At 54.9% G+C, this 12,788-nt stretch overlaps 1 protein-coding gene across 1 annotated transcript in view; it reads left to right on the top strand.

Moving 5' to 3' along the window:
• The first annotated feature begins 534 nt into the window (after nt 1–534).
• LOC119105922 (protein Wnt-4a) overlaps nt 535–12,788 on the top strand; it is a 67,960-nt gene continuing 55,706 nt past the window's right edge. The window contains exon 1 of the mRNA XM_037229485.1: nt 535–765. Within this exon, the coding sequence (XP_037085380.1) occupies nt 677–765 (89 nt within the window). The 5' untranslated portion in view covers nt 535–676. The remainder of the gene's footprint in view (nt 766–12,788) is intronic.

Genomic DNA, 12,788 nt, shown 5'->3' on the forward strand with positions numbered 1-12,788 from the left:
GTTTCTGCAGGAAACAAATCAGAAAAGGTGCGTTAAAATGCGAAGGAAAACGAATTCGGCGGCATTTTAGAGAACGATGCGTAACCCCGAGCCAAAAACAAAACCCCATCGCTCCATCCAAAGGTGTTTGATCGACATCCCGCTGGTGGGCCAGTCCGCTTTCAGTGGCCTGATTTACGAGGCGAGTCCGAAGCTGGTTTCATTCGCTCGCACCAGTTCGCACTGGTCTGCGGCCGCGGCTGGAGCTCGCGGTGCTCCCGAAGCCCCATCGCCGAGCCTGCCGTGCTCCGCGCTCTACTGGGGTCAGCCGGCTTGCGTGTCGGCGGGGAGGGGGGGAGTGTCCTGACGCTGCCGTATCGCGCGCACAATAGCCACTCGGTCATCGGGAGGGCGCGCGCGGCCGGCGCGCCGTCGGTGACCTCCGCCGGGGGGCGGGGCCGGCCGACAGGTGACCAATGGGAGCGGCGGCCGGCCGGCTGGGGCCGGCCGCCGTCGCCGCCGCCGCCGCCGCCGTCAGATGAGCGCACGGCCGGAGCTGTGGAGAGTGCGCGGGCGGGCATGTGCTGGAGACGGGCGGCGACAGTGCGTCTGGGCGGCCGGTGATGGTGGCGGCGGCGCGCGGCCAGCCCCGCCAGTGACAGTGTGACGCGCCGTGACGCGGCCCTGGGACGGCAGCATGCGCTCGCGCTGCACCGAGCGCCGCCTGATGGTGGCCACCCTGCTCGGACTCGCCCTGCTGGAGACGGCCGGCGCCATCCGATGGCTGTAAGTACTGGGGCGAGCTGGCCGGCGGACGGCGGCCTCTCACAGGTGGCCCTCCGCCGGCCCCGCCCCACTCCGCCCCGCCTCCCTCTGGCCCCTCTCTCCTCCGGTCACGTCCAGCACGCATGAGCCGACGGCGGTGCCCGCGGGCCGCTGTTCGGCCGGCGCTCACGAAGCCTGACCTGACCTCAGTGACCAGACATCATCTGACCGAGCCGGCGCGCGGCTGCCTCGCCGGGGACGGCCGGCCGCGCCGGAACGCCGCGGTTGAGCGCCGCCGACTGTAAACGGACGGGAAGGCTCGTCGCCTGCCCACCGTGCTTCGCCGTAACAGCCGCGGGAGGCGGCTTTTCTTGGCAGCCGCGTCGGAGCCATGCTGTTGCTGCAGCGGTGTTTACTCGGAGCCGAAGGCGAACGGTTCCTGCGCGGCCTGTCCCGGCCTGCCGCCGATCGGCGGAATGGCGGCCCGCCCGGCCACCGGAGGCGTGTCAGTGCCGGCGGAGCGGACGGCGCCCCCCTCGGCGCCGGCCGGGGCCGCCGCCGGTCCGCGCACTCTCACCGCCGGCTGTTAGGACGCCGGCTCGGATTGGCCTCAGCCCCACAACGCCCAGCCGCACGCCAGAGTTTGATGTATGCAGACGTTGAGGTTCGATAAGCGCCGCGGACATCACTTATGCATCAGCCAGCAGTTGTTTGCCTGTCAGAGTAAAGGCTGCGAAAACACGTGATCGGCCACGGAGCGTGGATGGCCGGGCACCTGGGGCAGGCGCAGCCCCTGCTGCCATGGGCGGTCTGAGTCAGCCGGAGCCTCGCTCTCCCTGGTTTCCCTCCTCCGCGATAGCGCAGCTGGCGAACGCAGCGCAAAACATCCCACCACCGGGCTTACCGCCGAACGCCACCGTCCTGCGGACCGAGACCCGTCACTTTGACAGATGCATGCAACACAACAAGACTGTTTTGACAGAACGTTTAAGCATGCTGAGGATTTGCCGGAGCTGGATTCCGGGGTGAAGTGTGGCTTTGCGTGATTGAGTGCTTACGGCACGAGCAGGTAGAACATTAGGGGTGATTTGAGGACGGCTGCAGCGAGAACTGCTATATCGAGATGTGGTGGCCTCTTCAGTTATCTAAATCATGCTTGGTCTACATGAACTTTTCTTGGAAACAATTAATTTTGTATTGTCCCATAGCTTAAACACTTTTAGACCCATTCCAAGACCTCGAGACTGTTCTTCACGCCCTGTATTCGCCCCAGGAGCCATTGAACAAACTATTTGGGCATCGTTACTGGGAGATCATCCTGCCAAGCGTTTGCAATTGCAATTTGAACGAATTAGCATGCAATCCACGATATTATTGACAAAAGTGAAACAGACACTGCGTAGTTCCTCAGATGGCGCGTGATAGTCGTCACATCTGCAGATGTTTACCTTCTTTATTCTGGTTTCTGTTTCGCTCGCTTTAGTTGGCATCGACTACCATCACTGGGACTTTTCAGATCCTTGGAAAGGAAAGAACCTACACCACAGTGGTTTTGAAGCTTAGCTTGGGGTCTATGGCCCCTGCGTGGAAACGGTTGTCCTAAAATTTATACTTTTCCACCACGAATATTTTGTTATTAAATCACTTCTGTCGTTTACCTTGACGCTGACCTGTGGTTTGGGGCGATGTGCCCGCAAAATACCAGCGGCTATGTGTAATTGCCGAATAATACTTGAGTCGAATGCACTGCAATTTATAGTTTGGAATGCGTTCTTTGATCGTCTGCGTAATTCTTATTTAGGGTGTGAAGATTTCGTGGCTTTTGCTACCAGAAGCAAATAGTTAGCCCCGAAAGCATGGCTAGCTCATCGAGATACGTGCTCTCTATTTTGGCATAATTACAAAATACAGAACAATGTTAAATCGATGGTTCGGGAGGCTCCATCGGGCTTCCGTGGCACCAAGCCAATGAGCTTGCTTGCTGGCTGCACGACATCAGCCACGGAGCGAGTTGGTGCAGCGAGGTCTGTGCCCACCCCCCCCCCCCTGACCACCACAACGGACGCCCAGTTAGATGCGAACAGTTCTGCACGAAGTTCAGCCGGCGTGTTTAACGCTATAATGCACTAGGCTCGGATGAAAGGATGAAGTTTGCACCGACACATTGTCAAGGAGGCAATGCCGCGCCACCATTCAGCACCATCTCCATCCTCCTCCACGCTGAGGAACACCTCATAAATATTAAAGACGAATCACATGGCAAAAACTGCCTTTTACATAGATATATTATCGGCACGCCTGACCTGGATGTCAATGCTGTCAGAGCCGCTGGCTGCTGACCGCGTACCCGCAGGGTCGGCACCGCTTTGTGAGGTATCTCTTCTCAATGTCCGACTACACCCATGCCAGCGCGCAATTCGCAGCAGCGGAGACAGTTGCGCCTGGCGAAGGAACCATCCACCACCCGCAGGCCACGCGAGCCCTGCATTTTGCTTCACATCATGGAGTCAAGCGATGGGACTGCAACTCAAAATTGGGAGAAACTTTGTCGCCACCTTTCCTCTTGTAATGTCAAAACGACACACCTGCTCCGGCGAACGGGTTGTATTTAGTGTTCGTGATGCCCCTAACACCCCGGCTGTGTTTGGTGCCCCTGCTGCCCCTGGTGGCTGTACTCGGTGCCTCTGACGTCCCGGCTGCGCGGCTGGCCGGCCAGGCCGTCCCGTTCCCGGCGCACTCGCGACGCCCTCACCTGAGCCGGCGGTCAGACGAAGCGGCGGACGGGGCCGAGCTGCGGCGCCCGGCGGCGGCGCCCTTGCCGGGGCACCAGGCCCCGATGCGGCCCGCCAGTCGAGATGGACCCGGGCCGCGCTCTGCGGCCGAGTCACGACCGGGTGCGACATCGCGGCCCGCCATCTGTCCTCGGCCCCGTCGCGGTCGGGTCGGCAGAGGTGCCGAGTGCGGCAATCAATCCAGAGCGGTGGGACGTTTACGAGCGGAAATTGAAGGCCTTTGTCCATCAACTTGACAGTCTACCAAAAACAGTTAATACGCGATATGTCGTACTGCAATGGCACCGATTCTTCCCAAGAATCATGAGTGCTAAATATAGGTCTTGTCCAGCAGTTCTTGTGTAAGAACTTCACTTCAATGCGGCAATCAATGCAGAGCGTTCGGACATTTACCACCTGAAATTGAGAGCCTTTCCCGTCGATTTGACAGTCTACCAAAACCGTTCATATGTGATAGATCGTACTGCCATGGCACCGATTCTTGCTAAGCATCATGAGTGCTAAACATATGTCCTAGACAGCAGTCCTTGCATAAGGACCTCTCAAAACCACCAGTGTATAAAACAACTCTTGACTCTGCAAATCAGTTATCTGGCTGGGACAATCTTTTCAAGACGCTTTTGCACATATCTTGTGTGAGATACTGTTATGCCTTTCTTTGCAATCTTCCTTACATCCACTGAGTTTTGGTCTTTAAAAAAACAAGCCTTCTTAGGTGCAGCTGAAGATGCCACTTATACTTATTTGCACGTCTTTAACAAGCGGTTGGTACCTCACAGCAAGAGACAACGGTATACTTATCGTGAGCAGTGTTCCCCAGCTCCGGCGATTATCTTTGCAGATGGATCTCCTATTTTTATGTGTCCAGTGAGTGAGGAGCTGGTATGCGTCTTGCAAGAAACAAAATCAAGAGTAATACGTCTGCAACCATCCGGACTGGCATCTGTGCAATGTAGCGTATTCAGGTCTTGCTGGACACCTTAAGCATTGTTCGTCGAGGGCGATGCAGCGAAAAGGGTCTGCAAGATGGCGCATAATCTCAGAAAAGAGACAACGGGTGGGGACAGTCGTTTCCATTTGCAGTAATGAAAGAGCTTTATTGTAAAACTACTGGTGTAATTGGGTGGTGCGCCTTCCAATATGACCAATGCAGCAGATAAATGAAGTGAAAGAACGGCCACAAAGAGCAATGTCATTATTGAAGGCTAGCTGAGTTTTAGATATAGCACCATCGTCCATATTGGTGCGATAATGTCTGTATACCGCTATCGGTGTGTCTGCTCTGTACACTTTCCTTTTTCGCACCGACTTCCCCTGGCAGTTTCTCCTAAGTGGACGGGTCCACCAACTAGTCAACTGATTGATTTAAGTACCTAGAAATAGACCACGGTCCAGATGATCTAAGTTATATTTTTGCCGAACGCTTACCTTTTACGCTGCAATGATTCTGTGAAGTTTTGGCTTCAACACATGACCTTTGGGTGAACAGTGTTACTTTCAAACGGGTTAATTGCTTCTTGTTCTGCTTGAGCCACTTCGGGCCACTGAGCCGCGATCGGATGCTCTCCGTTGATCTGCATCGCGAGCGATCCGGATCGCCTTGCTCGGCGGGATCTGCTTGCCCCGCTCCTGATCTCATCTGGTACAAATCGGTTTGCCCTGCCCTGATTTCGCCTGATCCGGAACTGCGCGCCCCGTCCGAGTCGCAAAGACCCACACACCAGTCCCACACCAGTTGATTCAAGATGTTCTCTCACCCGGCTATACTGTTTCGATGCCCTGCCTGGACCTCACCTGGTCGGGACCTGCCCGCCCTGCCCGGGCACGCGAACGGCCCGGGCAGCGACTGCCCAGCCGGCCGCTCCGAGGGGCGCCGGCGACGAGAGGGTCTCAGCAGGGGTGTTGTTATGGCGCCGTTACCGGTGATTTGTTGATAGTACCCAGCTTGTTAACGTGTCTTTGGCTGATAAATCTCACATTTTACGGCCCGGCCAGGCTGTATACACCGCCGCTGACGTTTTTGCCACTACATCCGGCAGAATAAGTTAGATGCTCCAGAAATGCTTGGGTAATTCCCGGTGTATAAGATGTGACGGCACGACGGACTTGTTTGTGTTTGGCTTCCCCATCAGCTGCGTGTGTGTTATTGGCAAAATGAACAAAATCAGCGTCGCTCGATCTTACGTTCTCAATAGTGGCTCACGTACGGAAATATGGCATCTCGTTACTCAGGCGCTATTCATACGTGTCACTCCGGGAGGTGTGTGAAATTAAGTTATGATAAATTGTATCTATGTAAATGTTCCTCTTTAAGAAACTGGCGCCAAATATTTGTCAGGTTTTGCTTTGGGATTAACGGCATCATATAACAACTATTGTCGGAGGCCTTTTAGGGTTACATATATATATATATATATATATATATATATATATATATATATATGTATAGGTGTATAAATAGCTTCGTATGATAGCTATCCAGGCATTTCTTATTTGATACACCAGCATTGCAAAGTGTCAAACAAACAACAGTACCTTACGGATTGCTCAAAATACTCCACTCTGGCCGAAGCAACTGCCACACAGTAACCTCTTTACGCGGGCACCATTGATCGGGACATAGTTTGGTACTAAGTCTTAAATCCTCGAAAAAGTGGATGAACAGACGGACCATGGTTTATGGTGAGGGTCGTCAGAAGGGCAATAGCTTTTACTCCGGATGCGTTTTTCATTACCCGTCTTCCTATCCGTCTTCCTATCCACTTACCTATCTACCTATCCGTCTTTCACGATTGCGGTGTTGTATGATTTGCTCTACAAGGAGCAAGCACACAAACATAAAATTATAAATTTCTACATGATGACGACACAAAACAGTTTCCAGTGCAAAGTTTTTTCCAGCGTAAAGCCTTTTTCATAAGTCTCACAAAAAAACGCGCATCTCACGCCGGTTCATCCTGTTTTGCGCGCATTTCAGAATCAAACCTCGCCCTGAAAACGAAGAGGGAGGGGACGATGCGGGCAGGTTTTTTAAGACTGCCTTTCTAGGATGCTGTGCAGCCACGCCCTTTGTTTCAGCAACGTCCGAGGCATCCATTGTGCATGACATAAATGTGTCTCTAGCTTTGCTGGTTTCGGAGAAACGGCGGTTTTTGAGGAACAATGCACGGCGACGTACAGCCGGCGCGGGCGACGGGCGGCAGCTGACGATGCCGCGGAACGCGCCCGGCGGCGGCATTGCTACATTAACGGGGCCGTATATCATATATGTGTATATATATATATATATATATATATATATATATATATATATATATATGCGCTCAAAACCTTCACATAAAACTATGAGCTGTTATACTCAGAATTGAGCACGGGTCACGCCTGTTTGGATTTTTGCGAGGTGGGGGGGGGGGGCAATAAAACACGGGAGGCTGCGGGAGATTGTCCCGTATTTATGGGGCCATATGTACGAGGCTGCAATGTTAGAAAGACTTGATTTTCTGGAAAAATTGATGCTTTACCTGGCACGATTGGGCGGTTTATTGCCCAGCAAAATGAATGTTATTTCATTGTTGATAGGGGATTACACCTACCCTTCTCCCCTTATCAGTCTGCGCTGTGAGAAACGGCGAATCAGGGCGAGAGTTTGGTGTCTGCAATGCGTCGGGACCAAATTAGGTACCAGTTGAATAAACTCTAGCGCGCAACGGGCTAATGAAGCAACGCTTTGCGATATGAGCCGTCCAGTATGCGATCGTCTTGACCAGGATAATTGCCTCTCCCCGACATGCTTCGTCTGGCAATTTCCGCTCTAACAATTTGAGTCACGACGCGGACGTCTTGATGACTTGGTGGCCACTGGTTTGGCTGGATTCCGAGCGGTCCTGACTGGAGCGCCGCTAATGTGGGTGGTGCGACCCGAGCGGTGCCCCAGAGCGGTGCTGACCTGAGTGGTGCCCGACCCGAGCGGTCCCCAGAGCGGTGCTTGACCTGAGTGGTGCCGACCCGAGCGGTGCCCAGAGCGGTGCTGACCTGAGTGGTGCCGACCCGAGCGGTCCCCAGAGCGGTGCTGACCTGAGTGGTGCCGACCCGAGCGGTGCCCAGAGCGGTGCTGACCTGAGTGGTGCCGACCCGAGCGGTACCCAGAGCGGTGCTGACCTGAGTGGTGCCGACCCGAGCGGTCCCCAGAGCGGTGCTGACCTGAGTGGTGCCGACCCGAGCGGTGCCCAGAGCGGTGCTGACCTGAGTGGTGCCGACCCGAGCGGTGCCCAGAGCGGTGCTGACCTGAGTGGTGCCGACCCGAGCGGTCCCAAGAGCGGTGCTGACCTGAGTGGTGCCGACCCGAGCGGTCCCCAGAGCGGTGCTGACCTGGGTGGTGCCGACCCGAGCGGTGCCCAGAGCGGTGCTGACCTGAGTGGTGCCGACCCGAGCGGTCCCCAGAGCGGTGCTGACCTGAGTGGTGCCGACCCGAGCTGACCCTAGAGTGCTGCTGACCCCAGTGGTCCCCACTGGAGCGCTGCTGACCTGATTGTCGCTGACCTGTTTGGGCGAGCCTGAGCGTCACGAGCGTTGGGGAGCCTCTGGCGCCCTGCCCCCTTCACCCCCTCCCCCGACACGGGGCGTCGCAGCAGATCATCCGAGTGAGCCCGATAGTCGGACTGGCGTCTGTCTCACTCGCACCACCACTCTCACTCTCACTCGCTCGTCAGCTGGGACGCAGCTTACGACACTCGTTAACTCGGCGTCGATATCGGGAAATCGACTGCGGCATTGCATTTGCTGGACTTCGAATCAATTTGATAGTGTAAACCGCAGTAAATCAAGCTCAAAGATCAGTTCAGACGTTGTTGATCAGCGGGTGTCGGGTCTCTATAAGGTCGTCTCTATCTCACTCAGACTCCTCCGACAGCTGTAATAATTTGCTCAGTTATTTGGGTGATGTGGTGTTGGCCGGATGCTTTACCAGTGCGATGACAAAACAAGCAATGAGCAGGTGGAGCTCCGTGGAGCAGGTGGAGCTTGCACACGTGTTTGCGATTATATCGACGTGTGGAAAGGGAAGACGTGTTTGTATGTGGCTTATGCATGAAAGGGCTTTAGTGCTATCCGTTGTGTTACATCGGTTTAGCACTGCTTGCGCTGTGTGGTGGTCTTATTTGGATACGCGACTATGCAAAGTACTCGGTAGACAATTATCAGCAATGTAGACAAAAGTCTCGGAGATCTCAGCCGTCTGGTCCGTACCGAAAAAAATCGGGGGCCACATTGTGTGATAAATTGCGCGGTTGTCCCTCGCTTGATCTGTGGTAGAGATAAAGGAACAGCTACTGTGCTTAGTGCTGCCATAGGTCCTCGCTTTGAAGTTCCCTCCATTGACTGCATCGTAAATGCCGTCGTTGGTAGTTTTCCTTTTAGTGATGGTTTCTTGTCCCTTCCCGCTTTTTATAGCTGCACTGGACAAGCACCTTGACATAGGTGTCCACGCATTGTTTTCCTGCAAAGCTATGGCACCCCGGCCATGGCAGCTGCGCCTTGACAGTCCGGCGGAGCTGGTGACCTCGGGTACTTGCTGCGACCTCGGTATATCCTTCCGGGGAGCAGATCACTGTCGCGTGTCGTGTCTGAGCCCGAACAGTAGCTGGGTGGGCCACTCCCAGGCCGTTGAGTTGTCAGAGCCCGCTGACGAAGGCCGCAGAGCCACCGCAGTCATGCTACAGGGGTGTGGCGACTGACCTGGAGAGTGTATCGCTGGCTGACTGCGGGGTCGGACTCCGCAGAGGCCTGATGTCGGCTGAGCCTCGGCTGACCTGTCTGCGCGGCGCGGACTGGACCAGAGCGGAGGGCTGAACCACCCCCGGGGCACTGGTCAGACCTGCTGCCCACCGCCTCCCACCGATCAGAGCCGCTGTCTAAAGTCTCCCACCGATCAGATCTACTATCCAGCACTTCCGGAGAACCGGTCAGATCCTCTGCCCACCGCCTCTCGCCTGTCTACCAACTGTCCACAGCTTCCCAGCTGTCGGACCCGCTGTGCACAGTCTCCCACCGGTCAGATCCGCTGTCAACCGCCTCCCACCGATCAGAGCCGCTATCCAGCGCTCCCGGGACACCGGTCAGACTCTCTGCTCACCGCCTCCTACCCGTCTGCCAGCTGTCCACCGCCTCCCATCGGTCGGACCCGCTGTCCCCAGCATCCCACCTGTCTGGCAGCTTTCCACCGCCTCTCATCGGTTGGATCCGCTGTCCACCCCCCCCCCCCTCCCCTCCCCCCCCCCCCACCTGCCTGCTAGCCGCCCACCCCCTTGCTACCCTCCACCTGCTGAACGAGGCCGGTCTGAAGTCCTAAATCTGCGTGACACCATCCAGCTGTCTCACACGCTCAACCTGCTTGATGCTGTTCACCTGCCCGACATCGTGCACCTGTCCGATGCTGTCTGCCTGCTTGATGCCGTCCACCAGGATTTGGCGCCTTTCGCCACGGATGGAGACTGTGCAGAGGCACCACTCTGGCATCGTCTACTTCTTTGATATCTGCCACTCAGCAACCCTGTGTCAGCCGCCTGACTTCGCCTCCTGCTCTTAGCCATAAGAACTGTCTGGCCCTGGCTTATGTTGTGTTCCGTTGTAATTAATTATATCTTACTACCATGGAGTTGCCGGCAGCAGTTTTGGATATTGCGTCCGTAATAAGGCGTTCGTCGGCCAAAACGCGTCATAATATTGTGTATGCGAAACAGACCGTCTAGTATATCAGTGTTGCAAATGTTGCCATCAGCTGCCATGACAAACACATAGGGCTGCCCTGCCTCGATCTGCAGGACGACCCATCATTTGACCCTTCAGGGCACGCGCGAAGCGCTGCTGGTCCAGTAATGTGAGATCGGTTGGTAGTCGATTTTTTCGCCCGACGCTCTCTCCGCCACCCCGCTAGACTCCCGCTGTGTTCATCGGCTTCGTTATCCTCCTTATGTCTCTGAGTAGACTCTATGAGTCTAGAATGTGCGTACATAATGAGCGGGAGGCGCCAGGAAGGCCATGGGGGGACACGCACATCACATACGTGCTCGCCCCCCCCCCCCCCCCGGTGACGGACATGGGGACATGAAGGATGCGCAGTCTCCGCGGCCGTCTGGAGTGACGGGCATGGGGACATGGAGGAGACGCAATCTCCGTCGCCGTCTGGAGTGACTGACATGGGGACATGGAGGAGACGCAATCTCCGAGGCCGTCTGGAGTGACGGACATGGGGACATGGAGGAGACACAATCTCCGTGGCCGTCTGGAGTGACGGGGTGCGGGAGAGCACCGGAGCTGCCCGGCCCACCACCACTGATTAAAGCCTGGTCACTGTTTACAGCCGGGCAAACATCAGCAAACAGGGTCCGCGCCGGGAGGCGTCACTGATTTAAAGAACAGTAATTTCTTGTGTGCCTCAAGGGATCAGCAAACGGGGAATTTATGGATTGCACGTGAAGTGATGGGCCGTTTCCGGAGTGTTACGCTTTAAGTTTCCCGTCTTTCTCGGGAGCATTTTGTGAGGCGTGAGTTAGAATACTGCTGGGAAACTCAGTGGATAGATGTCCAAGTGCCTACAGAAAAACAGAGAGGGCAACAAACGTCATAGCTCTGTTGACGGGCGCCCAAACTGTTTTGGGGACGCCCCTCGATTCCCGTCATTAAAACATGAGCGTATGGTCCACGACCTTGCGTGGAATGGGATCACCCTTTGCACCTGTAGCTTATTCAACAAAATTTTGTTTCTGACCCAGCTCACCGGATGAGTGCTAACGCCTCTCCACGAGATGAACAGGCCTGTGTTCATTGAGAAAGTTCCAAAGTCGTTTTTCGATCTTGTTCAAAGCGTCGGTCAGATACTTCATTCAGACTGGGAGATGGTGGCAGGGGACGGAGTGGGCTGTTTAGTCTTTCTAGTCCCAACATTAATCCTGCCGCATCATAGATATCAAAGAACGCCTTTTATCGGATACCAGGATAACAACGCAGAGTTAAGTCACAGTGTGCGCATCGGCATTATTTGGGCTCTGTTCTGCCCAGCATGACCATCGACTAAGCAATGATTTCACCTGAAGACCGAGTGTCGTGCTAAGCAGACCGCAAGTCTTCGGTTCCATGTGAATACTCTTGTAAGAGCTCCAGCCTGCCAAATTCGTGATTTAAAAGCCTCAATACATTTACATTACATGAATGTCAGGAGGTATTTAAATTTGTATCGAAATTTATTTGTCCTTTGATCGGCACCATTTTCCGACAACGCGGTCATAGCTATGACCCGCCCAACATTTAGTGTTGACATGTTTATCTGCAAATGCCAGCAAGGTATCAGGTACCACCGATGACACGTTAATTGGTTGGCAATAACAACTGCATTGTTCCGCAGCGCCAAAACGTTGCATGCCTGCGAGACCGTTGCGAGCCCCCAGCCCACCCTGCTCTCTCAGACAGGTGTTCCTGTCAGGGCTGACATGCATCAGATATGCCGCCACATGGTCTATTTGCTGGGACATTTTTGCGCTGGGCCAAGGCAGCTACTGACCGCAAGCCCGGCATTGCACGGCTGCTGTCACGGTACCGTCATCCAGGTTATCGCCGAATGTATCGCTGGCTGGGCCGATGATGGTCCGGTAAAACTGCTGAAAACACCAATGGTAACCTGCAACCAGGACTTATCATCTCGTCAAAAATGTGTGAAAGATCTCCGGGCGGCTTGTAACACAGCCGTATGGCTAATTGAACATTGGCTACCGAATATTAGTGTCAGCCATTAGGTACCGAACAAGATCTGATAGTGTCGCGGCCTGCATACATACCTGGGCGCAACTCCATAAAGCTATCAGTCTCGATAGGGACATTTGGTTGGTGCTTGTGTGATTCCGTCTGCTCGCAGACGCTGGTTTCGACATCAGCACAACCTGCAGCTATAACGGTCCGCCCACCTCACAAGAAATGTTAATACGTACAAATTTGTTGCGACAGCTTAGCTCCCTCCGTGACTTTCCAAAAATGTGCCAGATGGCGTGACTCGCTTGCGGCCAGGTGCTTATGCCTGAACGGCATTGATGCGAAGTGGTTTTGGTGCGCCAGCTCAGATCGCTCTGTGGTCGTCGTCGCTTCCGCAAGCCTCTTACACAGCATCTTAGCCACTCTAAATATCCTAACGGCTGTCCCAGGAGGGCCTGAGCGAAGGACTGATGTAACACCTGGCGGCATCAGACACGCACCGGTCCCGCATCT

The sequence above is a fragment of the Pollicipes pollicipes genome, unplaced genomic scaffold (genome assembly GCF_011947565.3).
Source record: "Pollicipes pollicipes isolate AB1234 unplaced genomic scaffold, Ppol_2.1 Scaffold_6138;HRSCAF=7277_pilon_pilon_pilon, whole genome shotgun sequence".
NCBI classification, from domain to species: domain Eukaryota; kingdom Metazoa; phylum Arthropoda; class Thecostraca; order Pollicipedomorpha; family Pollicipedidae; genus Pollicipes; species Pollicipes pollicipes.